This window comes from Bidens hawaiensis, unplaced genomic scaffold, assembly GCF_021521415.1.
Source record: "Bidens hawaiensis isolate Kalapana, Puna unplaced genomic scaffold, B.hawaiensis_p1.1 tig00026837_1, whole genome shotgun sequence".
Lineage (NCBI taxonomy): Eukaryota > Viridiplantae > Streptophyta > Magnoliopsida > Asterales > Asteraceae > Bidens > Bidens hawaiensis.
Window position 1 is genome coordinate 60,041 of NW_027494319.1, and position 17,015 is coordinate 77,055.

General features: G+C 45.3%; 1 protein-coding gene across 1 annotated transcript in view; it reads right to left on the reverse strand.

Moving 5' to 3' along the window:
* Positions 1-6,811, reverse strand: part of LOC143574080 (myosin-9-like) — a 33,181-nt gene extending 26,370 nt beyond the window's left edge. Inside the window, exons 1-6 of the mRNA XM_077058798.1 lie at positions 6,739-6,811; positions 6,591-6,646; positions 6,274-6,360; positions 6,115-6,185; positions 5,852-5,951; positions 5,158-5,214 (exon numbers count right to left, since the gene is read on the reverse strand). Coding sequence (XP_076914913.1) covers positions 5,158-5,214; positions 5,852-5,951; positions 6,115-6,185; positions 6,274-6,360; positions 6,591-6,646; positions 6,739-6,811 — 444 coding nt within the window. The remainder of the gene's footprint in view (positions 1-5,157; positions 5,215-5,851; positions 5,952-6,114; positions 6,186-6,273; positions 6,361-6,590; positions 6,647-6,738) is intronic.
* Between the last annotated feature and the right edge of the window lie 10,204 nt (positions 6,812-17,015).

Below are 17,015 nucleotides of genomic sequence, written 5' to 3' on the forward strand. Positions count from 1 at the left end.
ATATCACGTCCAACTTCACTAATGGTGGGAGAATTCCTTTTCTGAGCAGCCATGGGAATCAAGTATTGAAGACAGGTGTATGAGAGCATAATTCTCTGATTAAAGAGAAAAACTTGTAAGTAATAAGAATGGTTGAAGACATCAAGGCCTATTTATACTCATCGCAATTAATGCGACCGTCTAACTAACAGAGGAGAGAGAAAATAAGGACCATGGGATGATGGACACGTCAGGCAGGAGAATCGAAAAAGTGGTTACAGGCTGTCAAACAAACGTCCTGTCAGCCCCCGCCCAAAATTTTCTCTCTGCCAAGTCACCAGTATTATCCATTCAACTTGCACAAATCTAAAATTTGAAGAAAGATATTTTGCAAAGATTCCTTTCATTAATATCCAAAATGGTGATTACAAAAGCATGAAAAGAAAATCACAAGTGTGAGTTTTGACACATACATCTACCCTATGGATCCTAAGGCGTCGTGCCTTCCGGAGCATTCCGGTCCGCATCATCAGCCTTGTCATCACTCGATTGGTCATCATCAGACTCATCGTCAGACTCGTCATCAATGTATATCCGCAACTGCTTCACTCCATCTTCAGACAAGGCAAATTCCGGAAGCATATGTTGCAGCGGAAAGACCAAATTATCATATTCTTGAACCCGCATGTCAAGTTCTTGCTCCGCGTCAAGTCCGTAAAGAGGATGGCTCTCGACAGGTTGTCCGGATTGGGCAAAGGTCAACCCTTCGTTAAAACCTTTCACCCGGCCAACCCCTTCAGAAGCAGTCGTCAAGTTCACAAAGCAATCTGTGAGCTCCGTAGTTCTCTTAACATGATGGATGACCTATAGAAGCGATCCGCTAAATGTCATAAAAAGTAGACAAGGAAATTAAACAATATCCAAAAAAAACTTACCGAGTCAAGACCGCGGGTGAGGAAATATCGCCTCCCCTACTCAGCGCGCTCTGCCCGGCTACGAAGTTGTTGCAATTCGGCGGAGGCACGGTCACCAGCTTCAGTGTGAGACTGAAAGAGAGAGTCGTATGCGGACTGCATTTCGACAATAGTCTTGTCTTTCATCTCAGATTGTTCTCCTTGCAGTCTTAAAGCTTCCTTGAGCTCTTGAATCCGGGCGTTTTGTTGAGACACTTCATCCTGTGACTTCACCAATTCTTCCTTTTTTTCTTTGAGTTTCTGCTCGGGAAGCTTCAAGGGTGGCATTGGACCTCTCACAGGCCTCCTTCCACCGCTAAGCAGCATCAGCATTCCGCTTCTTTTCTTGTTCAAGTGCAGCCTCAGCATCAGATTGTTTCCACCTAGCTGCACTCGCCGCTTTGCGGTGCTCCTCAACCTCCTTTTTGGCAGCTTTCACTTCATCGGAAGCAGCACCAAGCTTACCACCCATTGTCCGCCACTCCCGTAAGATTTCCTGACTACAGGCTAGACTGTTAGTCAAGGAAACGGCTAAGTCAGAATGGAGTTCATCGTGGGAACGGGTCAGCTGGTATGCTTTCTCAGCCGGTGGCATGCAGTGTTCAACGAAACTCAAACAAGTCTTGGAAGAAGTAACCCGAGATCCGTTGACAATGTCCCAAGACGGGACAAACAAATCATAATCTCCCCCCAATTGAACGTTCTCCAAATACTGGTAACTAGATGTCCCGAGATGAACAGGAGTGGAGGAAGATTGTTGAAACCCACCTTGGGTGGAACCTCCCCCAGCTTCATGGACATACGGTCCAGAAAAGAAATCATCTCCCCCACCCGATGAAAAGGGTAAGGAGGTAGGATTAAATTGAGGAACAGACTGGGGAAAAGTTTCATCAACCCTAAAACCTCCCAAAGTATCTTCAGGATTCTCTTGTTGAGGACCAGTGGCTTCAACATCTTGGAACAAATGGTCCAAAGACCCGGAGGTTATTGATTGAACGTTAGATCCCTCCTCGACTGCCTCAACAAGAGGAGTAACTGGTTTTTCCGTCTCCTTCTCCGGGGGAGGTGATGGTTGTTTCTCAAAAGTCGGAGTTGGCTGGACAGCTTACCAATCACCGGATCAGCAATAGACGAGTCTGCATAAGAATACCATAGTCAGATTCCATTACAACGGTTGACAAAAGTTAGCAAGTAAAAACTTACCTTTTTACTGTCCCCAAACGCTCCGAAAGGTTGGGTGGTAATGGCTTCCTTGGTCGGTGCGTCCGGTGCTTCTTCATTTTTGGTTCCTTCCCGGCATCCGCAGCACTGGTGCCCGCGTCACTTGCCTGGGATGCACGAAGGGACCTCTTCCGGTACAGCTCTGCCAATAAATGAGAGACAGATGAAACTTCAGGAGCATCATCTGAGCTTTCCTCCTCAAGAATGGCAGAATCGTCACTTGGAATGACAATTATCCCATCGGAGGTCAGCATGTTAAGAGGAGGAGGGTTTAAAATGTACGCACCTGTTTCAAAGATAGCTTCCGAAACAACTGGTTCGGCACGTACTTTAACCGGAAAGAAGAAATATTGGGCAGTCTTCTCCAATATAGGCGTATGCTTCACATCGCGTATAGTTTTACTCACGCAGCCCTTGTCATCCTCAAGCACGTTCAACGTCGGACCAAAACCTGAAAGCAAATAACACACGTCACCAACAACGCCTCAAAAACACGAAAAAGTAGAAAAAATAAAAACAGTAAGACTTACGGCCGTTTAATTCAATGAAGACAGGCTCCATAAAAGGTGAAGACCACAACCGGCTCATTCCCACCCATACAAGGGCCTCCTCAGGAAGTGTCCGCATCGGAGTGGGTGATGCGGTCAACTTGTGGAACCAGTCACGCTTCTCGTGAGCAGCTGGAGCGATATCGATCAGGGCGTCGTTCGGAGAACGACGAACCATGACCTCCGGTATTACATCCTCGGAGATCCAGAAGAATCTTTTCTTCCATTCCTTGGAAATTTCTTCGGTCATATTGCCGATAATTCTATCCGGCACACTGTGGCAAGTATACCATCCGTTCTGATTCGCCATCTTATGAAATACAGCGAACCGATCCAACCGAGGAACTAAGTCGTGTGCTATACACACGAACTCGAAATGTCGAATTCGTATGACAGCACGCAGGTGAAGTTAGGACAAGTGAATCCCAAATGCCTTAATCACCCGTTGGAAGAACTTCGTAATAGGAAGACGGAAGTTCCCATGCTCAAAATAATCGGCATATAGCGTCATCTTTCCTGGAGGAGGAAAGATGGATGTAGAACCAGTAGAAGGGAACTCCGGTCCCCACTCCGGTGGAATACCATAAGTCGTAATAAGCTTTTGGTATTCCCCTTGGTCCCAACAGACTTCTATCTCATCGACCTCAGATTGCGCAGGAGCCATTGGAAACACTTGGTAAAAAATGTTTGGATTAGTTCAAAGGAATTAAACAGAAAGATCGAAAGATAAAAGAAAGAAAACAAATCCATAGTCAAGATTTGAAGGCGATAAAACTTCGAAAAGAAGTTAACTCTCTCTATTTATACTCACCGCAATTAATGCGATGGGATATGAACAGTAGAGAGAGGAAAAACCGGCCAGTAACATATCGCCACGTAGCACGGGAAATTCGAAAAAGAGAAAAAGTTGTACAGTCGGGTACAGTATCAGCCGTCAAAAACGTCCTGTCACCTGCACACGCGCCTGCGAGTGGTCAACTTGTCCTTTTTCATGATTATCCACAAACAACAAAAGATATTTCCCACCAACTTGCAAAGTCAAAAACCCCCAAATCCATATCAAGTCCAGAATTCCATCGGCATTAAATACTTCACACGGAAGAAACACTGGACTGGGGGGACTTATAGAGGTAGGGTACCAAAAAGACCTAAATACCCTTAAATAAGGCCCGCGGGTCAATCAGAAGTCCCTCATAAGGCACCCCACGGGACATATAAACTATCTGCATAATCAATTGAGGAAGAAACACTCTCATAGCACATGCGGACCCTCATAAGACATCCGCAAGAAGGAATAACCTTCCGCGTAAATGGCCACGAGGTAATGCTCCGGGACAGCTGTCACCTTCTAGAAGATTTACCAAGATGCTTTCTTGGGTAATACGTGATCTTTAGGCCAAATAGCCAATGACATCTGGCAAGGTCGTTATAACTGTGCACATGGCCAATATTCCCCCGATAACCAAATATAAAGAGACACGTGTCCAGGTTATTATACATGCACATGCAACGTATAGGTTGAACCTATCACATAGGGACACGTGTCCAGACGGTTATGCAGGCATATTCTTAAAGAACAGCTGGCCCAATCACCTTCCCACATCCTTCGGCTATAAATACCCTCTCGATCATCATAAGGTATCCATTCACAATCACTGTACTCTCTCAATTTACTTAAGTACTTTATCTTCTCATCAGGACTGTACTTATTCTCACACCGGAGGGTGGTTACGGGAAGACCCCCCACCTCATCCTTCCCGTAACGAGCTCACGGTGTTAGTTTTGCAGGATTCACGTCATTGGACTTTGGAAATTGTGTACATATCGTATTGAAAGTTAACCGTATACTACTCTGTGGATTCATCGGATCTAGGACCCATCAGTGGGGAGTAGATCCCTGTTTCTTCAGTATGCTGCACATCAAATGTTTCATTAAATACAGAAATATTAGTTAAGAGTTAAGACCGACCCACAAACAAATATCAAATTTATATATGCACGTGATATGTTAAACCTTAAATCTTCTGTCATCAGCAGCCTCAAGTTGTTACTTACCTGTCAATAGAATATATATTACAAATCACCACCTCTAATATCTTGATATGAGAAATGAGAAAAAAAGAACTACTAAAATGATAAATACGTCTCGAGAAAGATAATGTGTGCCATATTTGTGCGCCCAAAACATAGTGCCGATTCTGCATAGCTGTTCTAAGCGAAGAACCTGCAGGTGAAATAAGGGTTCTACTATCAGTTTTATATTGAATCAGTGTCTATTGCTTTTATTTTCATTAAAATATGGAACTGAGACTTACTGGGAACAGATCATGACTTAATTGATTCAATGTCTTCCCTCGCTCACAAGTAGCCTAAAACCAATAAATGAAAACCGTTAGCTCAACCGATAATTAAACACATATATATAGTAAAAACAATTAGAATATAAGATGAAATACCAGGAACCCAATAGCATATTTTATGTGCTTGAGCTCATACCAAGCTGATCCTACATACTGAAACTTGAAAAAAAAAAGAAATTAAATAAAAAAGAAAAAATATATTAATGTAATTAAGGAGTATAGTTGTAACTATAGTAATATAGCTTTAATTTATGAATCGTGTGTATAATTCACTTTCAGATTAAAATAATTCATGGGTACTGTTTTACTGTTATCATGCAGTAGGAACACCATATTGTGTCGGTAGTAACTTTGTCGTTGCCAATTTTCAGTAACTAGTTGCTACCGATGTTTAGTAACTTGTAGCTGCCAACCTTTATTAGTAAGGACCTTCAGTATCTCAGTTGCTACCAATAAGTAGCAACTTTCTACTGGTTTCTAGTCACTTTTGAAGATCATTTTTCATGCAAATTTTAACCATCAATGTCGATCTTTCATGTTTCCAATAAAACACTTTTATGGCAAGCTCAGAATGTGTGATCCCATTCAGGGGTCAAGGGTGTTGCCATTTGGAAACCCCCTTACATACAATCTTAGAGAATCCTGATGGTATTAAAGTTATAATGATGTTGAACAAGAGTGTAAATCCCGATCACCGAATATAGTTTGAAAACACTAAAATCACCAATATATATATATACATATATATATATATATAGAGAGAGAGAGAGAGAGAGAGATCAATGTTTACCTTCTCAGTTGCTTTATAGCACCATTGTTCCAATTGAGACAATCCGGTCTCAACGTATTCACCATTACCAATAGAGTAGAGCTCTAGTCTTAACATAAGGCTGCAAGCATAATTTATATTTTATAAATTACAAATATGTATGTATGTATGTATGTATGTATGCATGCATGCATGCATGCATGCATGTGTGTGTGTGTATGTATATATGTATGTATGTATGTATGTACTAGAAGTCTAGAAGCAATTAGTTCTTGTCTCATAACCTGTTGAATAATTTAACATTGAGGTAAGAAAAAATCTGTGTGAAGATCTTGCAAATCAAAAACGGTGGCACCTACAATTACCAAGACAAAAATATGAGTAATGAACATGGAAAAATAGAAGCAAACCAAACATGTGATAATTATCAATATTATACTTACATTGTTATTGTTGAGCAAATCCAGGAAGCGTCCATTGTTGTTGACAATCTTTTGCCAATGCTCATCACTTCTTCTCGTTCTTGATGCCTAATCAAACATCCGCTATTTAGTTGTTTATAACATTTTCTCTCTCAATGTAAGGCTACAATTAACAGTGAGTGAGTGCGTACCTGATCAATGCACGATTCAATGACCGGAGAAATTTGTTTGATTAAGTTGTCACGTAGCATCCGATATGTTTTTTCAACATATGTTGTTAACTGCTGCTTGAAATTCAGCGCAGCAGGATATTTAGGTTCAAGTCATAACGGTAATACCTGTACCAGCAGCGTGGATGCATTGGATAACCAATAGGCCAACACATTGTTGTCATCTTCACGTGTTTTCAAACAAAGCTTAAATGTGTTAATAATAATAATAATAATAATAATAATAATTGTATTGGTGGTAAATGAAATGAAATACCTGGATCTGTTGATCTATGGTTTGAATTATACGATAAAAAATGTCGGTTTTTTGGTCTTGGAACGACCGCCATTGAGAGACATTTGTAGATAATGCATGCAGCAATGGGTCTGCCATTAGAGAATCCTAGGGGCTGTGCAATGCACCCAATCACCAAATCTTCATAATATAGCTTAGCCTATTTGGATGTTGGTGAGATATAAGAATGGTTGGAAATCAGACGCAAGAACACGAAATTATGATCTCAACCATGATCGACTTTTTTTGTTTATTATAATTTTTGAGATGCCAATTACATACCCCTGACCATTTATCTATATTAAAATAGACCATACTAATCCTACTCAAACTAAGCATAAACTTAACATACTCAAAATCCTAACTTCTAGACTAGATACACATTAAAACAATTAAATAAAACTTTCAAACTAATCCAAACTTGCATCTTTAGCCCGCCAACTTTTTTTTAAACTCGTTTTATAATTAACTTTCAATAAGAATTTTGTACTTTCAACTATTTGTTTGGTTGTTTAGTTTTATTACAAATGATAAATAGAAATAATTATCAAATTTGAGAATATATTTGTTAAACATACTAGCTAGTCGTGGAGGCTTTTATTACTCGTATAGGGCTATATATACTACTTATATTGGGTTTATAAAAACATCTCTGGTACGTATGAAAAAGTGGATATATAGCTCGTATAGAAGAGCAAGAACCCTAATTATATTTGAAAATTGAAATTATTATATATATATATATAAACATTATACTTGCCTCAGGAGTTGTGTGTGGTTGTTGATCAAACAAGAAACAGAGAAATGCAATTATTTTATGACTGATCTCCAGGATTGAAATGGAGAATCTTATCATGAAAACCCTAACTGTGTTGAAATAAGAATAATATTCTTTGTTGGTAACTAGCCTAGAAATCATGAGATGTGAGTCACTTGATAATACATACAAAAGTATAAAATATGAGAATACTATAGGGAGGCAGCAGCTAACAAGTGCTGACGTTATAAACATGATCATTTTCACGATAGATGGTGAAGAAACACTAAGTGAACCCTGGACAGATTATAGATAATCTGGGGGTTAAGTAATGTTTCCCACGAGGATGAGGTCCAGCAGAGAAGGTTGTTCTTCTGGAGACCTGCAAAACAAACACCGTAAGCTCGTCACTGAGAAGGGGGGGTTCCTCCTTGTGACCACCCTCCGGCGTGAGAATCAGACTAGATTGCTCTGAATATAAGTGTATATTAAGAGATTGCTAGATAAGATTGAGATATCAGATGATGTCCTTACCATTCCAAGGTGTTGGAGTATTTATAGCCGAAGGTAGGTTTCCTAGAAGGTACAGCCGGCTGAATAGTATTCCTGTTCCACCAACAGTGGACTATGCACAGGCCATGCTGGTTGGTGGATAGGCTACGGCCAACAGTAAAGGTCGGCTGTATACTGTTCCTTTACTGCCGGCTATGCACTGTTCCACCAACTGTAGGCTGCGCATGTCCCATCGTAAGGGTTGGTAAGTAGGCAGCGGCTAATAGTGACAAACAGTACTAGAGGGTGCTCCTCCTCGTATTGTTGTCGGTGAGCTGTCACCCTGTGATTGGTTCATGGGCTGCTCTGGTCAAATTGTCTGTTCCGCCCGTACCTTAGTAGGTATAGTACGAAAGACCTTCCAGAAGCATACGGACTGGCTCATTTAGGCGGGAGTATTCCCACCTTGCTCATTCCTTCATGTGACTACTGAAGTGGCTAATGCCTTGTGCGTGTAGCCTTGCTGTTAGTGCGGGTAGCCTTCCCTGATGGCTTGTATCCGCAGCTGCGGGAACAGGCGGGGTACTTCACCATTGGGAGGCTTTCCCTGCGGGTACAGCTGGCGTACTGCGCGTAAGGTTCTTTGAGCATGGTGGGTCCTGCTGGAGCAGTTGGTCATTGCGCAGACGTCCCTGTTCAAGGTGAGTCTTGCGGGTCCAACTGGGCTCTGCTGGGACCTACCTCTTCAAGTCCCCCCAGTCCAATGTTCTCATGAATTATTAATAAGTGAGGTGAACTTTTGGACTTAGCAAGGGGTTTTGAAAAGGGTTTAGTTTTTAGGTTTTCCGTGGTGATTCTTCCCGCGGTTTTCCTGATGTCACGCAGAAATTCCCGACTTTTCTGCTTGATCTTTGGGTGTGAAGCGGGTAGGTTTGTAACCTCCTCGCACGTCAGGAGCGTTGAGTCCCACTTGTGTGGATTCTCCATGGGGTCTTGGTAGTTTTCAACATAGTGATCAATTATGCTAAAACCACCAATTCCATCTTGGAGTTTCAAACAATATAGTTCTCGACGTTCCCGTCATGCGGGGATGTTATTCCCGTTTCCGCAAGCATGGCCTAGAAGATCCTTCTTGGTTTGAATTCCCTGCAGAGTGCTAAGTATGTGAAGGGTTTTGCCTTGACACTGTACCCGCACTCGTCTTACGGTTACTTTACTTCCAAGGTATTCCTGGCGTCAATTCCCTGCGGGTGCTAAGTATGTGAAGGGTTTTGCCTTGACACTGTACCCGCATCCGCCTTACGGTTATTTGGTTGCCAAGTTATTCTTGGCTTCAATTCCCTGCGGGTGCTAGGTATGTGAAGGGTTTTGCCTTAACACTGTACCCGCATCCGTCTTACGGTTACTTGGTTGCCAAGGTAAGGGGTATTTTCCCGCTTACTTTTGAATCTTTTTGAATTTTGAATTTTGAAATTCGAAGAGTTGGTGAAAGGATAAGAACAGTCCAAACCTCTGAAACGTCGTGCGACGGTTTCTTCTGACTGTGTCAGGACGTGCAGGAAGTTAAGGTGACGTGACAGTATATGGTCATTCCAGACGCTTTTTCAGGCGCGTGGGCGCGATTTTTCGGGCGCGTGGCCACGAAATTAATGGTATGCGTCCTGTCAACAGCTGTTGCCAGCTTGCTTTTTGCCACGTGTCATAGTTTCATTGCACCTTCGTTTTCTCTCTCTTCCGCATTAATTTCATCGCATTAATTGCGATTAGTATATAAAGGGGGAGAGGGTTCTTTGTAATCCACACTTTCACTTCTCTTCATCTTCTTTGCGATTTCCGGCGAATACTAACCTTTTCAGGCAAGCATTCTCCCGAAATCGTTTTCTCCTTCTTTTACAAGATGTCTCGTGATCTCGAATCTACGGCTGATGACAAGAGTACTGCTGGCGAGTGCCAGTGTGCTCTGCCTGGCGACCTGTATCGGTACGTCGTCAGGAAGTTCATGCTCGAGTCTCTCGAGCCTGAGTTTCCTGAACCCCACCAGACGGTGTACGATGCCCCCAGAGGCAAGGTCGGGGTTTATGCTGCATTCTTTGTTTATGGGAATCTTAGGTTCCCATTGACAAAGTTTGTTTACCATGTCCTTGAGAGGCACGGTGTTCATTTGACCGAGTTGCACCCCATGGCGATCGCCAAGATTCTCCATTTCGAGTGGGTGTGCCGGATTTTGGGCATCGAGCCCTATGTTGACCGCCTGATAACCTTCTACACTTGGAGGTGCATCCAGGGGTGGTACACATTGATAACCCGGATAAAGGGTTTGAAGATTTGCGCAACCGAGCGCAGTCTTCGCGCGTGGAAGCGGGAGTTCTTCTACATCTCCGCTCGCGCCATCCCCCTTGCCATGAAATTCAAGAACGGGCAAGCCCTTCCTAGCCTTCACGCCTCCAACTACGAGGAGGCGGAATGGTTTTCGAAGATTTCCCGGGTCCAATCTCCGGTTTACCGGTTTGCGGAGTCCGGGATGGTGATGCTGGGGATGAGCCGGGTGTGGAAGGAGGCTGATGCGCGCAAGATTCCGATCGTCCTCGAATACGGTTCGAACTCTGTTCCTTACGGTATGCCTTTTTTCCTTTTGTTGATTTTGAATTTCTTCTAACTTCTTTCCTGTTTATTTCAGAGGGGAACGACTTGCAGTCGCTCCTGAACCCGCGGGAGGCTGACGGTCCCACACGGATGGGTACTCGCGCTCTAGATGAGAACGAGTTGCCCATCCTAGAACAAACGGCGGATCGGTTCGTGGAGGTTTATCCGCTAGGCCATGAGATCCTTAGCGCCCGTCGGCCAGGCAAGGCGCTATTCGACCCTCGACCCCTCAATGTTGAAACCTCTGCTGGAATTCCTTTAATCGTATGCTCTGATGAGGAATCCGCAGATGGTCCTCAGTTGGTGCGGAAGAAGAAGGCTGCCGGCGGGAAGGGGAAGGAGAAGGCCTCCACTGCCGATCCAGCGCCTCGGTCTGATTCGGAGACCGAGAGCGAAGAGGTGGCGGGGAATCCCGGTGGTGATAAGACCACCGCTCCGGAGGTTGTGACTGTTACCTCCGGAGAGCCAAAGAAGACGACGGTGACCGGCGCAAAGAGGCCGGCTCCATCGGGTTCGTCCCCGCCTCTCCGTACCTTTAGGCTCAAGAAAACCCGTAAGTACAAACTTCCTGTCTTTTTACTTCATAGCTTAATATCATATAACGCTTTTCTTCTTTACGCAGGCGTGGATGTTAACGCATCCAGGGTGGAGCGCAGAGGATTACCTCTCCGCCAATGACGGTAGGCTTGGTCAGCCTACCTGAGGCGTCGACCCAGGCGCCTGCGCCTGCTTCCGCTGGTTCAGTTGCTCACTCCTTTGAGCCGACTGTTCCAGCTGAGATGACGTCACCGCCGGCTGTGAGTGCTATTTTTACAGCATCCTTCACCGAGCCGGCGGTTACTATTGCTGCGGCGACCGCGGCGGAGACCGCGGCGGCTGCTACCATGCCCCCGCCATCGGCAACGACGGCCGACCCATCAGGTACGCGTGGGGCTTCTCGCCAATCTCTGCCACCTTCCCATCTGCCTGACCTCTTGGATGGATTTCCGTTGGGTTCAGGTGATGGGTTCGGCGGCTATCGGCCTGTTATTGACCCTACAGGTGCGTAGGGTTCTTTTGGCCTATTTTATATATATATTTTGTTTTTTTTTTTTTATCATCTTTTCCTAACTGCTTTGTGTTTTTTGCAGTGTCGGATTCCAATGAAGTGTATGTTCCACGATGGAACATTCGCCGAGGAACAACCCTTCGCACCCCTGTGGAGTGCGTGGAATGGGCTCGTCACGCTGCTCCCAGTGGTGCGTTGGGGGAAGCCATGGCTAGCTACCAGGAGGGTAGGCTAACCAATGAGCTTCGGGTTCTCCTGGCCCGGATGCAGCCGCGCGTCTAGCTGCTTTGTCGTGAAAACGACAAGTTAAAAGCAGCTCGCCTTAAGGAAGTAGCTCAGGCGCGGGCTGTCCGGGAGGAGAACCAAAAACTTGCCGCAGTGGCTGCGGAGAAGGAGAAGGCCTTCAAGGCCCTCGAGGTTGAAGTTCAGGCTCGACTCGAGGCCCGTTCCAAGGCTGCCCAAGCTGTTAATGAACAGCTTCGGCTGGCTAAGGAAACTGCGAGGAACGCAACCGAGAGGGCCACCAAGGCTGAAGCTGTTGCTGAGCCTCTACGCGTGGAGAATGAAGAACTTAAAGCCAAATTAGAGGCTCTCCAGCAGGCTCATGATGCCTTGGCGATGGAAGACGCCAAAAAGCTCCAAGAAATCTTGGACCAGAGGGGGGTGCTTGACCATGCTGAGCGTAAGCTAAAGGGTGTCGAAGAGGCTGCGGCTAAAGAAGTGTTGCTTGCCAACCTTAACAGGAGTGAAGCCGATCGCGCACGTAACGAAGCTCAAGCTGCCCTCCAGGAAGCTCTGGTTGCCAAGGAATGGCTTCTTCGAGAAGCGTTGTCTCAGGTAAGCTTTTCTTGTCTTTACGCTTTTCTTTGTAAATAGAAAAGGTTTTGACACTTGTATATTTTCTTTTGTAGGTTGTGCATCGGGTCTTCTCAGAGACATCTTACGACGATGCTATGAGCGCAGCCCTCAACGCTTCTCACGAGGATGGGGAACGGGCCGGCTTCCTGCTTGGTCTAGGGTTCGTTGAGAAAGGCGTCCCGCCTTCCAACTTCCCTTTGTATAATGTGGATACTGAAGCTATTTACGACCAAGCAGTGAACCAGTATGCTGCCTTCCCGCATCCGGTGGTGGAGAAGGTGAATGAAGTTGCTGCTGCTGATGATGGGCTAGCTATCCTTAAGGCTTTCCTTGAACTGCCACGCTCTACTGACGGCGCTGGTCCAAGTGGAAGTGGCCCTGAAGCCTGATCCTGAAGATCCCTTCCCGCTGCTAGGATAGATTTAGTTTGTATAGATTTACTTTCTTGTAGGCGGGTAGTTACCCGGCCATTCTTGTAACGAATATTTATGAAATATAAATCTTTGTGCGGCTAAGACCGGTTCTTTCATTGGATTCCTTGCTTTATAAACGTTATATGACTTGCATACTTTAGTTTAAATTAGCAATTTTCCAAGTGTTTTAGAATAAGTTAACCTTTGAACGTGGTAGATAATAGGTGTGAAGTTTTGCTTCCTCTTTCGTGATTGTGCGGGTAGGACCGTCACTTGCACAGTAGGATGGCTAAACTTTACCCATATCTGACCTGCGTGTAGGTTTTCCTCATCCTTTTTTAGGATAACCTTTGAACGTGGTAGATGATAGGTTGAAGTTTTGCTTCCTTGTTCGTGATTGTGCGGATAAGACCGTCACTTGCACTTACAAGGATGGCTAAACTTTACTTACATCTGACCTGCGTGTAGGTTTTCCTTATTTTTAGCGTTGTGTTTATGCGGGTTTTGCCGCCTTCCACACGTAACGACTTACTTCTTCCCCCATTTATGCGGTGAATACCGGCACCAGTGTGGGAAGTTCATAAGTATAAAGGTAAAGTTATCAACACATTATGAAAGGAGAATCATTTCCATTAGAAGTGGCTCTAGGCCTTTTCTTTACAAGTTTGGAATTGATCTACATATAACATTTGCGTAATTGAGCTCCATTCCATGTTCTTGGGATGGGAGTGCCATCGAGCCTTTCGAGCCGGTATGCGCCCTTTCCCAGGACTTCTTTGATAATGTATGGCCCTTCCCAGACCGGGGCCAGCTTTCCTGGGCGTTCTTGGTTCGAAGCCTCGTTGTTACGCAGTATGTAGTCTCCTACATTGAAGTTGCAGAGTTTTACCCGCGTGTTGTAGTACTTTTGCATTTGTCGCTTGTAGTTCTCTTCACGCACTGCGGCTAAGTCTCTGCGTTCCTCGGTCAGCATAAGATCCAACCGTCTTTCCGCATCATTGTCTTCTGGCTGAATCAAGATCCTTGGTGAGGGTAAACCAATTTCGACCGGGACCATGGCTTCCGTGCCATAAGTGAGGCTGAACGGGGTTTCTCCCGTACTGGCCTTCTTCAGCGTTCTGTTTGCCCAAAGGACGTGCGGAAGCTCGTCCACCCAGCCGGATCTGTGTTCCAAGAGTCTTTTCTTGATGCCTTCGACGATGCTCTTGTTTGCTCTTTCCACCTCACCATTACCTTGCGGGTGTGCCACTGAGGTAAAGGTGTGGGTGATTTGAAGTTCTTTCAGCCACTGTTGTAGCTTCTTGTCAGCAAAGTTGGTGCCGTTATCGCTCACCAAATTCTGTGGAAGTCCAAAACGACAAATAATAAATTCCCAAATAAATTTTTTGATATGTTTTGCGGTTGTTTGGGCTAAGGGTTTTGCTTCTATCCACTTGGTGAAGTAGTCGATGGCTACCACTAGGAACTGAACATTTACTGCTGCTGTAGGAAATGGGCCTGTCACATCGATGGCCCACTTCTGAAATGGCCATGAAGAAGTGACTGGAACAAGTTCATTCTTCGGGCGGTGCGTGTTGGGTGCGTAAAGCTGGCAAGACCTGCATTTTCTGATGTATGCCAGTGCATCCGTATGCATCCCCGGCCAAAAGTATCCCGCGTTGTTTAGCTTAGCTACAACAGCGCGGGGACCTGCGTGTACTCCACAGATGCCTTCGTGTACTTCCCTTAGGAGGTAGTCAGCATCTTGGTTGTCCACGCATCTTAAGAGTGGGCCAAGAAAGTTACGTCTGTAAAGGATGTCATCGATGAGTTGATAATTCAGTGCTTTACAGCGTAGTTTTCTTGCCTGTGTTTTGGATTCTGGTAGTGTACCTGCCGCAAGGTATTTTATTATTGGTGTCATCCACGTTTCCGTGCCGGTTTGGATGACACAAATTTCCTTGTGCGGGACCGAAGGTGTCTCGAGGAGTTCAATGCGGATATCCTTTCCTAAGTGGGTGAAGGCTAATGATGCAAGCTTGCTTAACGCATCCGCAGATTTGTTTTCACTTCGCTTGACGTGTATGACTTTGCAGTCATTGAAATCGCGCATAAGGGATTTTGCTTGTGCGAGGTACAGGGCCATTGTGTTGTTCACGGCCGTGTACGTCCCATTGATTTGATTGGCTACTAACATGGAATCCACGTGGGCTTCCAAGTTTTTCACTCCCATCTTACGCGCAATTCTCAGCCCAGCCAAGAATGCCTCATACTCGGCTTCGTTATTCGTACTTGGAAAATCCAGTCGAATAGCGTAAGTGTATTCTTGGCCTGCTGGGTTGGTTAGTTTCAGCCCTGCGCCTGAACCCTCGTTATTGGCTGCCCCATCAGTGTAGAGTCGCCAGACATCATTGATGTTTTGTGCTGGAGAGGGTTGAGCCTCATCCTGGCACTCTTTTTCCCGCGATGCAGGCACTTCTGCAATAAAGTCGGCCAGAACCTGGCCTTTTATGGCTGGTCTTGGCTTATACTTTATCGCGTATTCTCCCAACTCAATTGCCCATTTGGCTAGGCGTCCCGATAACTCGGGTTTGCCTAGAACGTTTGCAAGTTTGAAGTTGGAGAGAATGGTGATTGGGTGACCCTGGAAATATCGTCTTAACCTGCGTGAAGCGTGTATAAGTGCTAAGACTAATTTTTCGAGGGTAGAGTACCGGGTTTCTACGTCTGTTAGGATACGGCTGACATAATAGATTGGCATTTGGATGCCTTTTCGCTCTACTAGCAGGACTGCCCCGGTTGCTCTATCTGTTGCGGAAAGGTATAGGATTAATTCCTCTCCCGCTTCTGGTGCTGTGAGTGTTGGGAGTTCGATCAAGCGTGACCGAATCTCCTGAAAAGCTGCTTCCGCTTCTGGTGTCCAGCGGAAGTGCGTTTTCTTTAAACAGTTTCTCAACGTTGACACGAAGGGAAACGACTTATCCGCGTGGTTTGCCAAAAAGCGATTAAGTGCCACTAGTCGTCCATTCAGCGTCTGAGCCTGTTTGATGGTAGTAGGTGATTCTATTTTGATAATGGCTTCGACCTTTTGAGGGTTCGCTCTGAAGCCATCTTTAGTGACGATGACCCCCAAGAACTTCCCTTCTTCCATTCCAAAGGCACATTTGCTCGGGTTGAGCTTCATGTTTATCTTCCTGAGCGTGTTGAAAGTTTCTTCGATGTCTTTCAACATCGCTTCTGGGTCAGGGCTTTTGATGACCAAGTCATCCATGTAGACTTCCAAGTTCCTCCCAATTTGGGCATGAAACTGGTTGTCCATCAGGCGTTGGTATGTGGACCCGGCATTCTTAAGTCCGAATGGCATCATTTGGTAACAAAATGTGCCATCGGGCGTCCGAAAAGCGGTTTTGTCCTGATCATCAACGGCCATGTGTATTTGATGGTACCCCTTATACGCGTCCAGGAAGCATTTAAGGCGGAACGGTGCCAACGAGTCCACCTTAAGATCAATTTCGGGTAACGGATAACAATCTTTGGGGCATGCTTTGTTCAAGTCCTTGAAATCTATGCACATGCGCCATTGTTTGTTATTCTTCGGTACCATAACGGGATTTGCAACCCAAGTTTGATATCTACTAACGCGTACGATGCCTGCGTCAAGGAGTTCCTTGACTTGGGTTCTACACGCGTTAGTTTGTTCTGGCCCCATTACTCTGCGCTTTTGTACGATCCGCGTAACAGCCGGATCGCATTTGAGCTTATGCTCTGCCTTACTTCGGGGCACACCAGTCATGTCAGCTGGTGTCCACGCGAAGATGTCAGCGTTTTTTTGTAATAGGCGCTTGAGTAAGGTGCGTGTGGGATCAACAATTGTCGGGCCAATGGTGACGGCCTGTTCAGGGTACTTGCCATTGAAGGCCCATATTTCTGGTTCAGTGATGGTTGGTTTAGCCATCTTTGGTTTGGGTTTAGATGAGACAGATGCGATGCATACCTGGGGAATGCCGGTGATCATCGCTACACCCTCAGCTGTTGGCCATCCCATCATGCCGTGGACTGAGGATACCAC